The sequence below is a fragment of the Ceratotherium simum genome, chromosome 14 (genome assembly GCF_057802395.1).
Source record: "Ceratotherium simum simum isolate JZ-2026a chromosome 14, ASM5780239v1, whole genome shotgun sequence".
Taxonomy (NCBI): Eukaryota; Metazoa; Chordata; class Mammalia; order Perissodactyla; family Rhinocerotidae; genus Ceratotherium; species Ceratotherium simum.
The window spans coordinates 59,421,441-59,442,590 of record NC_141913.1 but is presented as its reverse complement, the minus strand read 5'-3'; the positions used below and the strand labels follow the sequence as shown (position 1 = coordinate 59,442,590).

The 21,150-nt window shown below is 40.7% G+C and overlaps 1 protein-coding gene across 1 annotated transcript in view; it reads left to right on the top strand.

Annotated features, from left to right (window-relative positions):
- The window catches only part of CYB5A (cytochrome b5 type A), a 34,955-nt gene extending 14,513 nt beyond the window's left edge, over nt 1-20,442 (top strand). The window contains exons 2-5 of the mRNA XM_004422636.3: nt 10,522-10,650; nt 12,516-12,545; nt 17,259-17,293; nt 19,026-20,442. Coding sequence (XP_004422693.1) covers nt 10,522-10,650; nt 12,516-12,545; nt 17,259-17,293; nt 19,026-19,107 — 276 coding nt within the window. The 3' untranslated portion in view covers nt 19,108-20,442. The remainder of the gene's footprint in view (nt 1-10,521; nt 10,651-12,515; nt 12,546-17,258; nt 17,294-19,025) is intronic.
- The last annotated feature ends 708 nt before the right edge of the window (nt 20,443-21,150 follow it).

The window sequence follows — 21,150 nt, the reverse complement described above, 5'->3', positions numbered from 1 at the left end:
CTCCTAAAGGAGCCTAGATTATTTTTTAAAGGCTCCCTCCTATCTTTCTAGACTTCTACTTTATTCAGTCAACAATTAAGATGGTCCCTTAGTATTTCTCTAATTGTTTAATGTATGTGAAGACCGTTGTCCTAATTTGATTTTAAGTTTCTTGACTCTCGGAACTATGTTTGTTCATGTCTTTTATGTGCTTTGGGACTTTAGTGTAATACCTGGCACATGGTACTTCTTGAAAAAATGACTGATGTAGTAATTAGAATTAAGCTCAGAAGAACCCCAAATAACTGTGCTTAAACAAGGTAGAAGTTTATTCATCTGTCATAAAGAAATGAGCTTGGCAGTCCAGGGCTGGTGTGCCAGCTGTGTTCCATCCAGCCGCCAGGGGCTGTGCTTCTAGCTCACTTCTCAGCCATCCCTGAGGTCTGGCCCCCACCTTCATGTTCCAAGGCAGCATTCCCATTCCAGACAGCAGGGTGAAGGAAGAGATGAAGAGAAAGAGCAAAGAGGGTGCACCACTCTAAAGGGAAGACTTCTGGAAGGTTCTCCTGACACTTCTGCTTACATTCTATTAGCCAGAATTTAATCACATGGCATACCCAGCTGCAAGGGAGGCTGGGAAAATCTCTAACTATTTTCCAGCCAAAAGTTTAAGTGTTGGGGGGAAGGAAGAAACACACACTGGGCTAATGAGCCGTCTTCGCCCCAGATGATTTGGTTGTTCAGCTGAGGGCATGTCCCGTGCTGTGTAGATGTTGAAGCTCGTTGTTGAGAAATTCAGGAGGCATTGATTTGCATGTAGAAATTCACCACTGTAGATTTTTGAGTAGGGTACATGAAATGGTCAAAATGATATTTGAGAATGAATATTCTAAGCAGTGACATATAAGGTGGATAAGAATGAGTGAGGGGGCCCGGCCCTGTGGCGTAGTGGTTAAGTTTGGTGTGCTCCACTTCAGTGGCCCAGGTTCGATTCCTGGGTGTGGACCTACACCATCACTCATCAACTATGCTATGGGGGTGAACTACATACAAAATAAGGAAGATTGGCACAGATGTTAGCTCAGGACTAATCTTCTTCAGCAAAAAGAGGAAGATTGGCGTAGATGTTAGCTCAGGGTGAATCTTCCTCAGCAAAAAGAGGAAGATTGGCACAGATGTTAGCTCAGGGCGAATCTTCCTCAGCAAAAAAAAAAAAAAAAAAAAAAAAAGAATGGGTGAGAGATTGGAGAGAGGAAGACCAGTTTGGTGGCTGGAGCCATGAACTCTATGAGAAGCCCTCCCTGGTTTTATTTATAAGAATGGAAGACTTTTCTGCCACATGAACAAGACCTAACCTTTGACTTTGAAATTTTGTAACTTGTTTTTCCAAAGCCACTAAAGTGTAGGAATTCTAGGAATTAAGGTCAAAGACTAAGCAAAAATATTATCCTGTATCAAGCCTAAGGCTATCTCATTTATGAAATTATTTGTGGTTAAGGGGAACAAAGCTAGCAAAGATAATTCCAAAAATATAATATATACCCATCTTTATTTTCTGGGTAGGGAATCTAAGGAACTGTAAAACAGCCATAGAAACAAATAGTAAGAACAAAGAATGGACCTGGACAGTATTTTCCCTCGGTAATCAGTTTCTGAATTAATAGTTGTTGCAGACTGCATGTTTGAATCTAGAATGACTTTGATTTTATTCACACTGTCTTTCTCCTTAAGATGATTGCATGCATATTAAGAGTGTATTTATTGAAATCATCTGTATGAGGAGTGCCATCTCACTTTATCTTTTTCATCTTGCCAGTTTTTATCGATCCATTTTTAGTGTACACTATTAAATATGAAATAGAATTTTCCTACAATTTAAAAAATCCTAGATACTGTGGAATCTCTAATAATGCATTTATTCTTTTATTTAGCATTTCTCTTTGGCCTCATTCTAAAAAGGATTTGAGACATCACTCATCGTGTTGATTTTGTAATTCTTGGCCTCTTAACATATGAAAGTAACCCCAGATCACGCCTTCATTGGTTGTACTTATTCTGTACCTGACCCCTGATACTTTTGCACTGTTTTGCTCTGGTAAAGCGTCTTCTCCTGTTTTAATCTGATATTCATTTGTTTTCTATGTATGGGAAATGGGACTCTTTTTTTTTTAAAGAAACTTTTATTTATTTATTTTTTTTAATTTTTTTTTTTTTAATTTTATTTATTATTTCCCCCAAAGCCCCAGTAGATAGTTGTATGTCATAGCTGCACTTCCTTCTAGTTGCTGTATGTGGGATGCGGCCTCAGCATGGCTGGAGAAGCAGTGCGTCGGTGCGCGCCCGGGATCCGAACCCAGGCTGCCAGTATCAGAGTGCGAGCACTTAACAGCTAAGCCACGGGGCTGGCCCGAAATGGGACTCTTAATTTGAGAAAACTTACATGTTGTCTGTGGTATCTCTCTCGCTACTAGCTATTACTGAAGTAGAGAATATCGGGGGGTAGAAGATGAGGTGTGAGAAGAAGTCTCCTAGGGACTGGCCCTCGCCACTTGAACAGCACTGGTGTGACACCAGTGGGGCCTGGGAGGATGGCCCATCAGGCTCGGGTCCTGTTCTTTTTTGTAATGACCGAGGGTGTAAACCGTTGAGCTCTGTAGTTTAAACAGGCCACGTGTCTTCTCAGTGAGGTTCTTGAAACTTTGGTTATGAATGAAGCTTATCATAGGGTCTCCGAGGGGAGGCTGTGAGTGTGGGTTAACCCTGATAACCCTGGAAGCAGTCCCAGGAGCGCCAAAACTTCACCTGCACTGAGTGTTTTCAGGTTAAAGCAGATTCTTACCAGGAGGGTATATTTGCAAAGAGGTGGGTCGGTGGGATCATGGCGAGGCCAGCTCTGTAGGTGAAGAGTAACAGCTGATCATCGGTTTTAAGTATGGAGATTTTTCACAACAGGTAACTCAACAGTGTTTACCTGAAAATAGCAGCATGGCACTATTAATTAAAGATGACCTAAGAATCTGAGCTTGTTTCTGTTTGTTAACATTGTCCAAAGGACTGTAAATATTGCTTATTTCATTATGGATATTTGGTGCCCAGTGGAGAAAAATTTATCAAGTTTGTAATATTTTCTTCTTTTTTTAGCTCTTACATTTTTTAGAAAACGGGGGGTATACCTTTTAGATCATTGAGTACCGTACAGGCTCAGTGAGTGCCATTAACTGGGATGACCCATTAATGGGGGAGGAGCGGCCTCACCCTTCCTGTCAATCGTTCAGCATGTTGAGGGTTCCTTTGTTGTTGTCCTCCGACCAAATGACTATCCTTTCCTTGAGTTTATTGATACTCAATTTAATACTTTTCGTTTTCTACCTTAGTGTTTGTATTCCTCTCATTCTTGTATGTATTTGACGGACCCTTGACTTTGATAAGTCCTCAAATACACAAGTAGAATTACAACTGTATTTCTCACATAAAGTGTAACTGAAAAGCCTATGAGACCACTTCAGACCTTTAGTGATTGGAAAACAAGGACTAAATTCATAAAACTGTTAATTTATGTTTAATTGATATAAATAAATAAACTAGAATAAACTGAGTCATGCAAGCCTTTATTGCATTGTCATTATACAGATAAGAACTTCTTACCCTTACCCTTTAATGCTCTAGGGTTGGCAAACTGGTAAAATAGGTCAGACTGGATCCTAAAACTTGCTACATATCCACAGAGAAGAGTCATAGGTCCTTGGCTATCTTCACCTTCTGTGTTGGCCTCTCCCTCTTAGATGAGTCAGTTGACAAAAACATTTTCTTTCAGAGCAGTTTGGTTTGTGCTGAACTCTTGTTCTAGCCAATGACCCTCATCTCTGAGCCTTCTCATGTTGACAGGAAGTACACCACCAAAACTGTGGGGTTGCCTGATGTCCCTGCTGCTTCTAGCATCATACCACTCAAGGGAGCACACTTCTCTACATGCTGAGCTCACCTTGATTCATGCACACATACATAATAATAAATGTACACTTCTTGCATGGCGAATGAAATGCCTTTAAACTTTTCACCTAGGTTGTCTCTCTTTCTCTCGAAGGTTTGCGTTGTCTGTGGCTGTGCTCAATAGCTAAGTGACTCATTTGCTCGTCCTCTCAGGGAAAGTGACTCAAATTCATGCTCAGTAGTATTATATATTACTACATGTTTAGGACCTGTTGGGTAATTCATGAATAGTCAAAACTCTGAGACTATATGAATGAAGGCCAAAGGTCTTTTCTGTGTTATTTCTTTAACCTCAAATTAATTGTACGCTTCTTCAGGATCAAATCGCAGTGACTTTTCATGTACTTTTGTGTGTCCCACACAATGCCTTGCACATAGTGGACACTCAGTAAGTATTTTGACTAAATGAATTAGACAGCAATTAAATATGAAATTATCTGGTCTCTGAATGGTTAGAACTATTCCAGTTCAGGAAAAGGAGAGTGGTATGAACTGGAATAGTTGGAATGAGAAAGTTGTCCTCAACCACTTAACTAGTTGTATATAATAGTTTCAAAACCATTGTATAATGATCTGTGCTTTCTCATTTGTTTATCCAACCATTACTTACAAATATTTCTTTGTATCTGCCATTTGCCAGGCAATGGGGCAACAGCGATGAGCAAGACAGATAAAAGTCTCTGTCCTCCTGAATCTTACAAACAAGTTATATAAATATAACTTCAGGTAGTAATAAGTGCTGTGAAGGAAAATAAAATAGGAAAAGGATAGAGACCATGGTGTGGGGATCTGGGACAGGCGCTTTTAGACGGGGAAATCAGTGAAGGACTCTGAAAAGCTGGCATTCTTCAGAGTATAAATGAGGTGATGGGTGAAACCACATGAAGGTCTGGGAAGAGCATGCCAAGCAGAAGGCAGATGTGAGGGTTCTGAGATGGTGTGAGTCTGGCAAGTTTGAGGGCTGCCAGAGACTATGTGGGTAGAGCCGAGAGAGCACAGACTCCTCTTGGGCCCTTTGGATATTTGCAAGTGGGGGGGGGGACCGTCATCTTCCATCTGTCACTGAAGCAGGTCTGTTTTGCTTTTCTACTTGGCCCTTTACCTCCCTTCACTTCCACTGCAGGCAGCTCCCTGGACTAAGCTAACACAAGCCCTTTCCAAGATCATCATAGTCATCAACTAAAACTCTTCACGGCATGACGATGTAAGGGGAGTTGATTGTGGGAACAAATGGGAGGAAGCAGGAGACCAGTTAGGAGATGGTTGTAGTTGTCCAAGAGATGTTGGTGGCTTGGCCTACGGTGGTAGCCATGGAAGTGGGGAGAGGTGGTTAGATTCTGAATATTTTTGATGGTAGCCAACTGGATTTGCTGATGGATTGGAGTGAGAAAGAAAGAGGAGTAAAGTTTGGCTTCTGGTGTTTGACTTCTAGCAACTGAATGCATGGTGGCAACGCTTACTGAGAATGGGAAGACTGGGAAGGAGTGCATTGTGGGGGAAAGTAAAACATTCGGTTTTGGTTATGTTACGTCCGCCTGTGCGTTAGACATTGAGTGAACGTGTTAAGTAGGCTGTTGCATCGAGGAGGAGTCTGGAGCTCTGGGGAAGTTAGAGGGGTCATTATTCAACTGTGTTCATTAGGGAACAGGTAGTACATATTCTGGGTCGGAGACTAGATAAGATCACCAGGAGAGCTGGCGCAGACAGAGAATGGCTGCAGGCCACTGCCGGAGGCCTGGGTGCTCCCCCGTCTAAACTGGGAGAAGACGGGAGATTGGAAAGTAGGAATCAGTAAGTTTGAAGGGAAACCAGCAGAGCCTGTTGTCCTGGAAGCCACGTGAAGAAAGCACTTCAAGGAGGAGAGATCTACCATGCCAAAGCTGCTGACAGTGTTTGTGCCATGAGCAGTAGAAAGCCAGTTGTAATTTCAGGACCTGGTAGCCAGCACTCCTGTTGATACCCCAAGAATTTACCGTGTCTTCCTGAAAGCATCCTTAGGATTGGGGAGGGGTGATGGAAGTTAATGTCTTCTGAATTTTGGACTGTGCCCACCTTTTCAAATATATTTCCTATATATTTACCTTAAAATATAGATGCAAACGGTGAAAGCTATTTCCAATTATTTTATTGGTATTCTCTGGTTTGTACCTGGGGGTTCTCATATGCTGTCAGAGCAACGTATATTTGGGTAACTTATAAAGTGGAGATTTCGCAGAAGCAGATGGAATTATTAACTCACTGTGTCCTTCCAGGATCTCAGTCCTACCACTTGTCACCATCATCCATTCAACTGTACAAGCCAAAAATCTGAGTCATCATGATGCGTCTTGTCTTTCGTTCACCATCTTCACTCTGACAGGTTCTGTCTCTTCGTCTCCACGGCTGCTACCAGCCTGCCCTAGGTTACTGTCACCTTTTGCCTAGGTTCCTGTAATGCCTTAGACAATAGTCTTCTCAAATCCTCTTCTACCCTTATATCTGTTCTCCACTCTGAAGACTGGGTTATATTTTTAAAACTAAATCTGATTTTGTCACCTTCCTGCCTTAGATCCTTTCAATGGCTTCTCATTGCTCCCGGGATGAAGATAAAAGGGCCTGCGAGCCCTGTGTGGCCTGCCCTCTCCAGCTTGCCCTTTCTCCTTCCCCCTGCACTAACTTCTTCCTGTTCCTGAACTCGCCAGGCTCCTTCCTCTGCCAGACGTTTATTCCCTCGGTCTCTGCTCCGCTTTAACTCCGACTCCCACTCTACATCTCAGCTCAGTGAAGCCGTTCCTCAGTCCTCAGGGTTCCATTCTTCATGGGGCTGTGCTGTTTCATTTCAGAACCTCGATTCTCACTTGCGGTTGTAGAGTCATGGATCATTCCTGTTGGATCACTGTTAGATTGTGAATTCCCCAGGGCAGGAGCTGTGACCTTCTGTGCTCACTATTGTGTCTGGCACATGGAGACACTCGGTGTGTGTGCGTTGAGTGAATCAACTTTCGCACATGATAATACAAATGGAAAATGAAATCGTCCTCTGGAAAAATGGGAGACTTTATGTTAGAAGGACAGCTCTGGTGGAAATGGCTTGTTTTTCCGTCGCTGCCCTGGTTCTCTCCTTCCTGGGTCCTCCTTACGGTCACCCCTGACTTGCCCTCCCTCCTTTCTCTGGGCTCTGCAGCTGCTGACGGCCACACAGGCAGCGATGAGTGGGGGTCCCAGTGAGTCGTGCTTGACGAGGACGGATTTCTGACACAGACTTCATCAAAGTTTGGCTCTTACGGAAAATTTCACCCCATTTGTTACCTCTGATCTTGCCTACAAGTGACTAGGCATTTTGGTCTTTTCCTTAAATCTTTCAGAAAATACTCAGATAATTTTGCTCACCTGTTACTTTACCGCTTTCCTTTTTCAAAGCCTTGCCTTTTCTTTGGCTCACCCCCAAACTCTGTAATCTGCCCCAAAGGTAGCAGTAAGTTTTCTACAAGTTTCTGGACAGAAATTGCTGACATACACCGTCTCTGGGAATAACCAAGATGGCACCAACAGCAGCAGTCCCAGTTTTCTTTGTCCTTCACGAGTGCCTATGGGTTGGGAAGAGCGTTTCCTTTAATCCTCACATGCGATGTGTGCTTGTTAAAACTGCAGCATGAACAAGGTCTAAGGATCTAATGTAAAACATGGTGACTATAGTTGAAAACACTGTATTGTATAATTGAAATTTGCTGAGAGAGTAGAACTTAAAAGTTCTCACCAAAAAAGACAAATCTGTGAGGTGATGGGTGTGTTAACTCGATGGGGGGAATCCTTTCATATCTATACCATATCAAATCACCACGATGTACACTTTAAATATAATACAATTTTATATGTCAATTATGCCACAATAAAGCCGAAATTCAAGTGAAAAACAAAAACAAAAACAAAAAAAACTGCAGCATGACTCTGCTGGTGAGAGTGAGGAGGGTGACAAGATGAATTGCCTAGTTTCAAACCATCGTGATTTAGACTTGATTTACTTGGCAAGGTGTCTCTGTCTGTCTGTTTCTCTCACTCCCCACATCATAAATATATTTCAAGGAAAATATTAGGTGTTATGATAAGGCAGTCCCATATATTTTACTGTCTTACCAAGATTTGAGTTATTTTATTCCAAAAAATTAATTTTTAGGCTTTGTTTTTCTTACTAACTGTTTAAAAAATCCTTAGGGCAAAAGTATTTTAGCATCAATTTGTTTATTCTATACGTTTTTTTCTTAAATAGTGCTCAGTGAAACCAATATAGCCTAGTTGTTTCTCTCTCATTCTCTCTTTCCCTTTTTTCTTGGGAAACTGCCTCACAAATGGTTTAGGCAGAGTCTAAATCATAAAAACATATACAGACAGACACACATACCCTTTTGTTTCCTGTGCTTGGTCAGAAATTAAGTTGAGAAGTAGCCCTTTTGTTTCAGGCTCAGATGCTGTGTTACTATCTATGAAGTAGAATGTTCCCTTTCTCCATTTTGGCACTTTAAAGATCAGAATTCGATATTTTTAAAACTTATCTAATTTTGTGACTCTTTGTAAAAGGCCAATCTATGTATTTAACCTCATTTGAAATTTTCCTTTGAAGATAGGCTATGACTGAAAAATAATGATTTACTCAAGGAGGTTTGTCTGTCCTCACAGATCCTTACCAGGCACCAAAAGTTAAGGAACTCCTGAGTTAAGCCACCCACACGGAAGGAACAGCAGTCTATGCATTTACATGATTTGTGGGTGCTGAGTAAGTTAGTCATTTTATATCTCCCACATTGTTGCATCTGTACTCCTCAGTCGGTGGCCAACAATAAGCAGACTATTCCAGAGGCAACAAACCATGTTTCATTGCCACAGACTGGGAGATGCGTCAGGAAGCTTCAGGCTGGCTTTCAGAGTGAGAGCCGGTCAACTGCCTTTACCTCCCATACCTTGAGCGTGGCTTCCATGTTTGTTTAAAGTGGACTTGTCAATGGCCCCAATAGGAGAAATTTAAATAAGTTTGGAAGTGTCTACACAATGTAATATTTTGTAGCCATTTATATAGCCATATTGAGAAAAGATAAAGACATTAGAAAATATTTAATAAAAATGCTGGATAATATTTATTGGTCATATGTGTCAGACGCATATATTAACACATTTAATCCTCAAAAACGGTATGAGACAAGTACCATTATTTTCTCAAGGTCACATAGTAGTAGTGACCGCTCGGTAGTACTGTCTCTGTACCGTGTGTTGCGGTCTGCTTACATAAGGTAATGATCACAATTTTCTTTTTAAACTTATTCATACATATACATCTATGTATATCCAGCTCTGTCTGGATGGCAAGATTATGAGTGATTTAGGAGATTTTTATTTTCTTTTTGTGCTTTCCAATTTTTCTATAATTTAGATGGATAACTGTTACAAATAGTAGAGAAAAAAATAAGTAGATTTGTTTAACACTAGGTCGGTTTAAGCAAAAGAGGAGAAACAAGTTTCAAAAGAGAATCATTGACTAGCTTTCTAAAATGTTAGGTACTTTTGTGTCTTCCATTATTGGGGGAAATTAAGAACAGACTGCAGTCAGTTGTGCAGGGGAGAATTGGTCAGTTACTGGACGTTTACAGGTGATTTGCTCAAGGCCGGGGTGGATTTGATCTAAGGTAATACTGAAGCTCAATTTGAGAAGTTTTTTTCCCAGCAGAAATATTTGGGGTGGTATAACCAAGCGCGCACTTTCTTTTTACGTGACGGAGAACTCCTTCCCTTGCCTGACAACCTCTAGACTTCTTCACCTCTATCCTGTGACTGCGCCCCACTTGTCAGTCTCCACTCCTGCATCGAGACCATCCTTGTTTTACCAATTAAAGCAGCTGAGAACACAAAAATGCTTTGATTACACAAAAGCCTCTTTCCACCCCTCCGCCCCGCCCTGTAGAACTGAACTCTTCTCTCTGCCTCTGTTGTTCCCTATTGGTAGTCTTCTTGAGCAAGTCACTCTTGCACCTGCTTGCTTTTCTTTTCCTTCCTACTGGAAGGTAAGTTCTGCAGGAGGCAGGGGACTCGCTTGCCTGTCCAACAGGCTGTACGCTGCCTGTACTTTTCTGGGCATGCAGGATGCTTTTCACAGATGAATTGTCATCTAAGGTGTAATGGCGTACGTCCACACTGAGACCGAAGAAGTCAAAGGTCAAGGTATAGGACTGAAGAAAAAGTAGATTGGGTAAAGATTAGAAGAGCAATTATGGGAGCTTTATGGAAAAGCAAAGAGGACATTCCCGAAGCATTAAAAATAGTGCTTAATGCTTTTATTGCCATATGAATAACCTGGGGAAATGAACATCTTACTGTTAGAGAAAGGTTCCACTGCTCTTTCAAGAAGGAAATTGAATACAAAGGAGTATGTTGTTTTCATCCATGTTATGGACTACTTATACTCACACATTGCCATCTGTAACTTCTGGAGTAACCTATTTGGTTAAATAAACCGGCCGCTTCCTTTTAATTCATTTGCCTGGGAGAAAATATTTATGTTTTTATATCTATCTGTTGTTTGAACAGCATCCTGGTGGGGAAGAAGTCTTAAGGGAACAAGCTGGAGGTGATGCTACTGAAAACTTTGAAGATGTCGGGCATTCTACAGATGCTAGAGAGTTGTCCAAAACATTTATCATTGGGGAACTTCATCCAGTAAGTACATTTTTGGGGGCCTTTCCTTATTTCTCTTTAAAGCTGTTGATTGACCTTATTCAAATCTGTAGACTTGCATATTACAGAACTTAAAAAGGAGTAAAGCAAAAACAATGTCTCCTGATTTTAGAATACCATTTTTGTCATAAACAAATTGACCAGAAATTTCTTTGCATATCTCTGGTTGCATTTTTCACTGGCACTTGGAGTCAGAATCCCCTAGTCCCAAGGCCATGTCCTGAGGGTGGTGCGTCTCAGACTCTGAAGTGTCATGGAGCAGCAAATTTTGGAAGGTGGGGCGTATCAAGCCAGTGTAATTATATTTTTTTCTTTTTTGACCAAAATATTTTCCTTAATAAACTTCTTTTTTCTTTCATTAGTTTGAAGATATTTTAATTCTAAAATATGATTTAAAATTCTTTTTTTAGAAACCAGTCATGTTAAATGAATGAACTCTACCTTCTGTAAAACCCACACATTGTCCTCATTCTTCTCACTTCTCCAGACCTTTGAGAACATCACCTTTGGTGCCAGCTTATGGACTGACTTTAAAAAAACACAGGCCTCATTTAGCTTTTATAAAACTTAGGCTCTTCTGTGGCAGTTTTAAATGACCATGTTAAACTTTGCTAGTCCGTCAACTGAAGTTATCAGGAATGTATGAGCACTTGGAAAGAAGTAGCCGAGTTCTCTGAGCATCCTGAGCAGACAGGCAGGTCCCACGCTGTGTGTTAAGCCCTCCTCTTTACCTCTGGAGTGCACCTGGACCTCTCCTCAGAGCCAGCGCCCTCCTTTCTGCTTTCCCAGCTCGTGGTTCCTTGCCAGTAGCCAACCAGAAGGGGGATGAGGTGCTGCTGGAAGTGGGCTCTTTAACAAGGAAAAACATTGGCAAATACCCTCAACCCAAGTGAGCACATTGAGAAACCACTAAAAACCAAAAAAACGTAGGAAAAGTCTTGTATATGGTGGATGCATGCTTCTTGTAGTGACCAGGAATCAAGGGAAGGTTAAGCCAGACTCTTTGTGGAAGGCCTGATGATAGGAAATTCATTTTAGAACAAGTTCCATTGAGTGGGGAGGGTTTTTTTTGGTGGTAGGAGATGATACTTGGAGAGTAAGCTTCATTTGTCTGGAAAGTTTATTTGCCCACATATTTTCTTCTTCATACTTCAAAAGTGAAGTAGTTTTATGGTCATCAGAGAGGCTGGGCTTAAAATGTTCAATCCTTATTCTTTCCATTCCAAAGCTTGTGGGGTAGAGCGGGTGGGTTTGCAGGCCGTGACTGCAGCATTTCTGTCTCACCTGCCCACTGGGCTTACCTGTGGTCAGCCTTTAGATGTGCTTTATTTTGGACTGCTTTGGCTGGAGGTTTAAGTAGATTATGACCCTGTAATTGGGAGATTGTGGGAATTCACTGAGGATATCACACAAATAAGATACACATATACACGTGTATACATGCACACACACTCATACATGCAGACACACCCCTCCAAGGGAATTTGAGAGGATGGAAGGGAAGAATCTAATTAGGTCTCAGCTGCTCCCTGAATTAAGGATCGCAATCCAAGTCTAATCAATGTAAATATACATCAGCATATAAATATGACTGTCATGGATGCTATTCTCAACTTTGGAACTCTAGATCGAAAATATCTCTCGACACTTAATCTGCTATTAATTTTTGCAGTCAGGTCAGATGGATCAAACTTTGTGTTTAACAACCTAGATAGAGGAACCCAAAATGCGAATTACTAAGTACTAATGTTTTTTAAAAAAAACTCAGTAAAAGCAAGGACTTTGGAAATGGTACTTTTTGTAGATGTCTTTTCATTCCATAATGTGCCTTATTTTTTTTATTGCAGGATGACAGATCAAAGATAACCCGGCCTGCGGTAAGTGTGACCATCTCAAATGTCTCAGGGGCTGTAGTTGTCTTCACTGTATTTCACTTCTGTCAAACTGGAAGGCAAAGACCAGCACAGGCCTTCCTAGGTTAGATGAATATGTAACCTGTTGGCTCAGCAAAGTTTATTTGTATAGACTAGTCATTACGTTCTGTTAGGATAGCTTGTGTGTTATTTTCATAAGACTCTCAATACTTGAAATAATTTTTTCATCATAATTGTCAATAGATACCTTTTGAAGAGCTACTTTTTATAAAAGTAGCATTGTGCTTCTGATCTGAAAGATTTGACACAAGCTGTATTTTCAGAGAACTTAAAATCTGATTGAGTCAAGGTCTTATTACTTACACCTTTGAGGACACTACCCATGTCTTCTTCATCTCCATGTCTCTGGAACATAGTAGGTGTTCAATAAATATTTGTTGGATGAATTTAATGTTGATTAAATAATAACATTTTGGTGCATTTTCCTTAGGGAAGGAAAATAACTCTAGTACTACTGATTTTACGCTCTGGTTCACTAGCCCTTCTCTCTGAGCTGATCATCTCACTTACATTTGAAGATAAATCCATAGTAAGAATTGGTGACAGCAGTCAAAGTTCCAAAAAAGTACAAGTAGGGGGCTGGCCCCCTGGCATAGTGGTTAAGTTCGGCACGCTCCGCCTCTGCAGCCCGGGTTCACAGGTTCGGATCCCGGGCGCAGATCTACATCACTTGTCAGCCATGACGCTGTGGTCATTGTGGTGGCGACCCACATATAAAGTGGAGAAGGATTGGCGCAGATCTTAGCTCAGGGCTGATCTTCCTCAAGCAAAAAAAGAGGAAGGTTGGCGACAGATGTTACCTCAGGGCTAATCTTCCTCAAGCCAAAAAAGAGGAAAGTTGGCAATAGATGTTAGCTCAGGGCTAATCTTCCTCGGCAAAAAAAAAAAAAAAAAAAGTAAAAATAGAATAGTTGCTGGTCTGTAGTTAAAAGACCTTGGGAGAAAGTTTTGTTCGAAACAAACGACACAAAGAGTATAATTTTTTCATTTTGGTTTATACTCTCAGTTTTATTAGAGAGAGTATAGCAGCAGACTCCACAGAGCTTGTGTTAGGAACTGGGGAACTCATTTTACTACTGTTGCTGACAGGACATTATCTTTAACCTACAACAAAATGAAAGCAGTTAACCCGACAGAGCATAAAGGCCATGTTTACCTCAACACCCTAGATAGTACAATAAAAGTCTTATCTAAGGCTGTTTTGTGCAAAGCAATTTCATTTATATCCTCTTCTTTCCCTGTTCAAAAAAGGCTTAAGCTCAACCTTGGTGATCTGAGTCCGTCAGGAAGATGAAAAATGGACTTCAGAATTCGAATTGCCTCTGTAACAATTGCTTAGAATCCTTGCTGTTAGTTCATACTTGAGTGCTTTTTTTGAGGCTACTTTTTGCACCCCTGAAATTTGTGATGCATGACATTTTTGCTTTTTCTCCAAAATCTGTCAAGGAAAAGTATATGTTTTCTTGTTAGGTATTCAGTATGTTAATAGTCTTGGTGCAAATCATTCAGCTACAGTAAAACAAGGATTTGATAAGGCTCATTGCATGAACCTAGATCTAGTATAGATCCAACCACATCCCAAACCACGATGCTCACAAGCAGAAAACACCAATTAGGCCTGGCGTCTTCTACCATAACGGCTTTATTTTTGAAAGACAGACTCTCTTCTCTGTTATTTGCTTGTAGAACATATGTGACTGCTTATGTTAGAGCAGAACTGGGGGAATGTGGGGCAAGAACTTGCTGTTTTGCTTGGAGGCCGTAAGCAAATACTGTGAAAGAAAATACATGGTCACTCTTCTAGATTTATCTGTCTTGTGCTTCTAGTTTAGCAGAATAAGAGTGTTCTTAGATGTTTCTTTTGTTGTGTGTGTCTGTATAACCATCCGTCTGTCCCCAGGCTGATAAACGTATGCTGGGGTCTGAATTTTTGGCACATTGCCTACTTAAAATATCTAGTTGGATTGTGAAATAAGATGCAGCAAAGATTATTAGCTTGTACCTGCCCAAAGGAAAACATGATGTTAGGTTGCCAAACTAAGGTATTTGTAGACATAGAAATTATGCATTTTTAATTAAACAAATCCATATCTATCAAATTTGTTTACATGGAGGATGTTAGTAGTGGCAATACCTTTTCTTGGTTGTAGTTTTCAAAGCATTGCTGTATAAAAGACTTGATTTGATTCTCACGATATTTCTGTGGGATCCATGGACCTTCCAGGGAAGGTGAAGAAAGTGAAGCTCAGACCTTGTTCCAAGCTTTGACCTTGCTCAAGGTCACACACTGCAGAACCACAGCTAGCACCCATTTCAGGCATGGCAGTGGCAGTCTCTTACACTTATGTAGGCTCTAGACTTCGCATGAAAGGCATTATTCTGTCAGTATTTTTAGGAAAGCCTTCCAATTAAGGAATGGGCTAAGTTAGATGAACTTACAAATGACATGACTTTGATTTGCCAAAGCTTGATGGGTTTTACATGCTTTTATATAGAGCTCATCCTGTACTGATTTAATTATTAACCTTTTCCTGCTTGAAACTGAACCCCTCAGGGTCACGAAGTGAACAGGTGGCAGAGCCCCTAATAAAAACCATAGTTTTTTCTCCCTGTTTATTGTTGACATATTTGTTAGTTAGATCGAAATCCAACTTAGGTCCCTCAGGGCATTAGACAGGAACGACAGTTTCCTTTTTCATCAAAGTGCTAAGTGGTAATTCAAACTTGCTTTAACTTTCAAGCATCCCTGGGTTAAGAGCCTAACAAATAATGAGCAATCAAAAGTGTATATGATCTTGTGAAGTTCAGCTCTTTAGAAGGTCATTGTTCCTGGTGGCGATGATGCACTGGCAGTGTTGAGCGTCAGCACTCATGGCCATGACAAGGGTGCAGCAAGGACAGGCCAGCCCAGTTTCCATAAAGAGCTGTCGGCGTGTTTGGTAAAATGCATGTGCTCAGTATAACGAAATAACAGATCCGTGTTTGCCTTGTGTTTACTAGTTCAGGCTTAACTTTCTAGTGTGGCAATAATATTTCACCTCTAGTGAACTGTTGTGTTTGACTTTCAGAACTGATTATGTCTTGCTTCTAATAGCTAAATGTTTTTGCATAATCTAATTATTTCTAGTAATCCGTGTTAATTTTATTCATATATGCAAAATTTGAAAAATAATCTTGCAGTAGTTATGCATACTTTTTGTAGTTTCTAAGTTCTAACATTGCTTAAAAAGATAATAAATGTGCAGTTTTCTTTTTAAATGACTTATTTTTTCCCCCCTATCGTGTCAGGAATCTTAAAGGCCGTGTTTCCAGGTTGGTGGGTCTGGTAACTGCTTTGCTTGCTCTTCCCTGAAAGGTTCCTGCCTTTTCACGGGAGCTTCTGTAACACGCCTTGCTGAGTGTAGCTTCGCCTCGCTGAGACCGCTGATGGCTTTGCTAACGATTGGCTTTGGGGAGCTGCAGAGACAGGACTTCTGACGAAGCTGCCTGACTCATGGCTACCTTCCTTTGAGGCACTAATACTTTGCTGGTGTGGAGTATCAAAAGAATGCTTCTTAACATGTTTTCAAGCCTGAAAAGTTTGTTTCACTAGCCCTTAGTTATTCAGCTGTTTGGGGAAGTATGCATTTTTCCAGGGCCATCCTTAGTTCACTTTTGTGGTACTGACAAGAAGAGCTTCTCTGGGACAGTTCTGGAAGATAAGACAGGTCATAACTGTGAAAGACCCCCATGCACGCGGTCTCCTCGTTTGGAGGCTTCCTGGCAGGTGACAGTATGAAGTCCACCCCTGAGGCCTCCAGAGTCTTTCTAGAACTGTCTTGTCAGAGTTAAAGAAGACCAGGAGAGGTGGTCCAGGGTGTTATAATTTAAATGACGGTTCTTGGGGCCGGCCCGGTGACGCAAGCGGTTAAGTGCTCGAGCTCCACTTTGGTGGCCCGAGGGTTCGCAGGTTGGGATCCCGGGCGCGCACCTACATACCGTTTGTCAAGCCATGCTGTGGCGGCGTCCCATATAAAGTGGAGGAAGATGGGCATGGATGTTAGCTCAGGGCCTGTCTTCCTCAGCAAAAAGAGGAGGATTGGCAGATATTAGCTCAGGGCTGATCTTCCTCACAAAAAAAACACAAAAAACAAAACCAAACAAACTGACGGTTCTTGATTTTTTTTTTTTTGGTTGACATGTCTGTAATTTAATTTGGGGATACTTACTTCATATAAGATTTGAATTAAATAACTGATGTTTTTATTGAATGTTTCATTCATGCTTTTGAAGAATTAAACTGCGCTTTTTAAAGGTAATAATGGGGTTGTGTGTATGTATAAATGGTGTTTTCAGTTTCTACGTTAAACTATTTAGATGTCTATTGTGTGTAAGATATTTTATGTAGCCTATTAATTTTTAACATTATTTTCAAGTTATCTGGGTTATGTTCTATAAATAATTTAAATATAGATCATTCTTAAATTTTTTTTGTCTGAAAAGATGGTGAAATTAGGCATTTTAGTTAAAGGAAGTTTATGATGTAACTTTCCCTTTCAACATTTTTTGAAGAATGCATTGAATATAATATTGTGATCTTATTTTAAAACAGGTTTTTAGTCAGTTGAATAAATGTTCAGATGATCCCTTTAACTTACCTTTTCTCTTGTGTTTCAGGAAACTCTTATCACTACTGTTGATTCTGATTCCAGGTATGTGGCAGTTTTCTTTTAAAGTGTTATTGCACTGGAAGGCTCATAGAGTCCGAGTTGGCCTAGGAGCCTCTCCTCCCATCTGAGGCACCTCTCTGATGCGCGGGCTCCCACCGTGCCACTCTCAGCCAACAGCCCAGTGGTTATCTCCACTCGGCACCCAGACTCCTGGGGCATTCCCTCCTAAACTCTCAGACAGCTCAGGCTGTGGACTCTCTTCAGAGTGACCCCAAATCTCGCCCTCCAGCTGCTTCTGCCCTAAGGAACATACAGAACAAATCGAGTCTTTTTCCCTCAGTGCAGTCCTATGGCCTGTGCAATCTTGTCATCTCCAGGCAAACGTTCCATTTCCTTCCTCATTTGATGTATGGTCAGTTTCTTAATTGTAATGATTACGTCTTCCTAAGCATGGCTCAGCTTTCCTTTGTCCTTGTTATAAGTTGGCCCTAAAATTGAACCCAGTAATCCAAGTATAGCATGAATCACTTGTTCTAGGGACCAGATTTCTTCATTACAGTCCAAGATCATATTAACATTTTTGGCAGCTCTGCCATATTGACTTGTATAATTGCCATCATATTTTTTTTTTGAACCCAAGCTCAAAACCACACATTTTGCCTGTTTTCATTTCACCCTGTCAAATTTAACCACAGTCTGTCAGTGTTCTGGTACATTCCCAGCCTGCAGGCAGTTCTTCACCTTACTTTTTACTGACATGTCAATTTCCTTCTAAATGGAAACCGAAAACCCCGCCAAGATGAAAATTACACTTGTTATCCTTTTGCAATTTAAATCTTTATTTGAACTTGGTCTTTGAATGGGTTGATGTGTGCAGAATATTAAAGGATAAGAAGTTTATGACAGAAAATAGATGTATTCATAGGTGTTATCTGGCTTTATTCTGAGTCTAAAACCTATATATTAATTTCTGTTCTCTAAGAAATTATAGGTTCAAATCTAAATGGAAGATCTTCCTAGCTCTGTCCCCTGATTTGATTCGTAATCTGTCATTTATAGTAGATCAAAAATTCTATGCATCAGGACTGAACAATGTGTAAGTTAGGGATTTATACCGATGGACCACAGATTAAGCAGTTTGGGCATGCTGTTTCTTAACATGTTAAATCCACGTACGTGTCAAGATGAGATTTTCAGGACAGAATCCCAGAGTGGAGAGCTGTGGTGCTAGTAGCACCCTTAGTCATACAGTTCAACCCCTGAACTTTACAGCTGGGGGGACATGATTTGCCCTTGGCTCTAGAGCTTGCGGATGGCTCTCCCAAAATGAGAACCTTGGTCTTCTGGTTCTCAAGTTAGTGTCATTTTAAATCCTTAATTAATGTATGTAACTAGAATAAAGCCTGTAAGGAATATTCACTTTTGTGAACTTGTGATCGCTAACCCAGAGTTGATGTCCTTTAGATAAGTGAGTCACGAGTCCTAGGTGGCATCTGTGGGGGAGTGATTCATAGCTCTTTGTGTAAGTTGTAGGAATAGATTTAATTGGAGTTGGAGGGTCATTAGTTTTCTCTTAAGGCCAGAAGGGTAGAGAATTGCTGGTATACCCAGGCACTCACTTTGCTTTTGGCAACTCAGAGTTGTCTTTTCGTCCAGATAGGTTAGAGAGGTAGTAGGAATGTGCCATGCTGATTTTCATGGTAATCAGAAGGAGCAAAAGTTCTGAGTCCCCTGCATCCAACACCATGTAAGCATCATTGCTGTTTCTTTCCAGCTGGTGGACCAACTGGGTGATCCCAGCCATCTCAGCACTGGTCGTAGCCCTCATGTATCGCATCTACATGGTGGAAGACTAAATGCGTTCTCAGAAGCCAATGAAAAAAAAGACTGCTTTGGACCAGGGAGAAAGAAGCCCACATTAACTGCTTCAACTGACAGAAAACTTCACCTGAAAAATAATTTTAATACACCTGTTTGCCTTTCCTCCTACATTAGAAATAAAACAAACCAGAAAGAACTGTCCTATCCTTTCTACTCCTGAACTTTTAGAGTGTGCCTTTTTATTCATCAACTTAATTTTGATGTTTCATCATTACATAATTTACTTAATGTGAGCATGATCTTTTAAAGATATATCTAGCTTTTAAAATATACCACCACGTTTGCCTGGGGTACCTCTTTGGTATATAATTGTTTTTAACATTTGGAATCTCTGCTTGTTTAGCAGAGTCATTTAATGTGCTAGTTATTCAGATCCAAGTCGTCTGTGCCTGGAGGAGGGGAACATTTTTGGATCTCTCCTCGTGCCTCTTCACATCCAGCTGAATAACCCAGTATTGCGTGTTTCCAATGTAGTTTCTTTTTCAACGAAATTTAAAAAAGCCCAGAAATTATAGCTTAAAAGATTTCTAATAATTATTCTCCTTGAAATAGATGATGAAAAGAGAAAGTGGCCTATAGGACCTAGAAAAGAGATCCATCTCTTCTTGGATGAAGAAGCACCAGCGCAGAAACAAAAACCTGTGAACCATGAGAGGACATTACAACTGTCCCTTCTCTCAACTTAGAAATGTTATTCCAAAGAGGGTCTCCATTATACAGCTTCTGAAGTTTTAAAGATTCCTCATTCAGAGGGGAAGCTGTTTATGTACTCTTGTGAGGAAATATTGACTCCCTAATTTGTAAAAACACAAATTTGAGAGATTGTGGGACATCTGGAGTCTGATTTTTGAAGAAATTTAGCTGCTGGCGATGGGCCCTGAGGGATTCTGCGGCTCTGTTTGTTTTCCCCTTGGAGCTCCAGGGCCCTCATTCGGTCATCCTGTCTTCGTTTATTGTTCTCTGCCTCGTGCTTTTTTTCTTTCAGATGTGGAAACTTGAAGGATGAATTTATAGACTTTAATTTGTAATTAGCTGTGATTGTGCACGTTTCCAGTGGCGTGCTGGCTGACTGACGAGCAGTGGAGTTCTTCAAAAATAACTGAAACACATTGGAAAGGAATTTTTTTATTATTCCAGAGTATAGATTTTTATAATCAATGACATACATGACCCTTTGCCTTTTTTGTCACTGAAAGTTAAAGTCAGAGTGATTGTGGGGGTGGGGTAGGGGAGAGGCTGTGTCGCATGGGAAAATATCTTGTAGAGGAATCCTGCAGTCAAATTTTAATAAACATGTGCCTGGAACAAAATCATGCCTCTTGTAGTAGACTTGAAGTGCTCTGAAACATATACCTCTGAGTTCTGATACATCCACAAACATCACAGGCCAGTAGACGCTAATGTATACATGCTCTCATGGCTGTTTAATCATGGATAGGTCAGAAGCTAACAAAAAAATGGCTTTTGAGACTCTCATTCTGCTTTTTGATGCTTACATATCAAGGATTTCCATGTAAAGTTCCTCAATTTTTCCTCTAGGATGGGAGAGAAGCTGGTTAACTGCTCAAGTGTTTTTTAGCATCATTATGAAGGGTGTGTCTGGGAAATTAGCAATGCAGTAGTCCCCCTTATCTGCGGGGGATACATTCCAAGACCCCCAAGGGATGCTTGAAACCACGGATAATGCTGAACCCTGAATATACTATATTTTTTTCTATACATACGTATCTGAGGTGTGTTGGCAAAGTTAGCATGAATTTCTTTTTCCTTTACAGTTTCATGGATAGAAGACTTGTTCTTACCGTTGGTCTTAGCAACCTCAGCTTATGATTTTTTTAAGTCGAGAACTTGCACCTTTTAACTTGAAGCCCTTTACAGCTTCTCTTTGGCATATCTGAATTGCTAGCATCACTACTCTTGCACTTTGGGGCCATTGTTAAGTAAAGTAAGGCTGATTTGAACACAAGCACTGCGATACCACGATGATACCACGATAGTCGATCTGATAACCTACACGG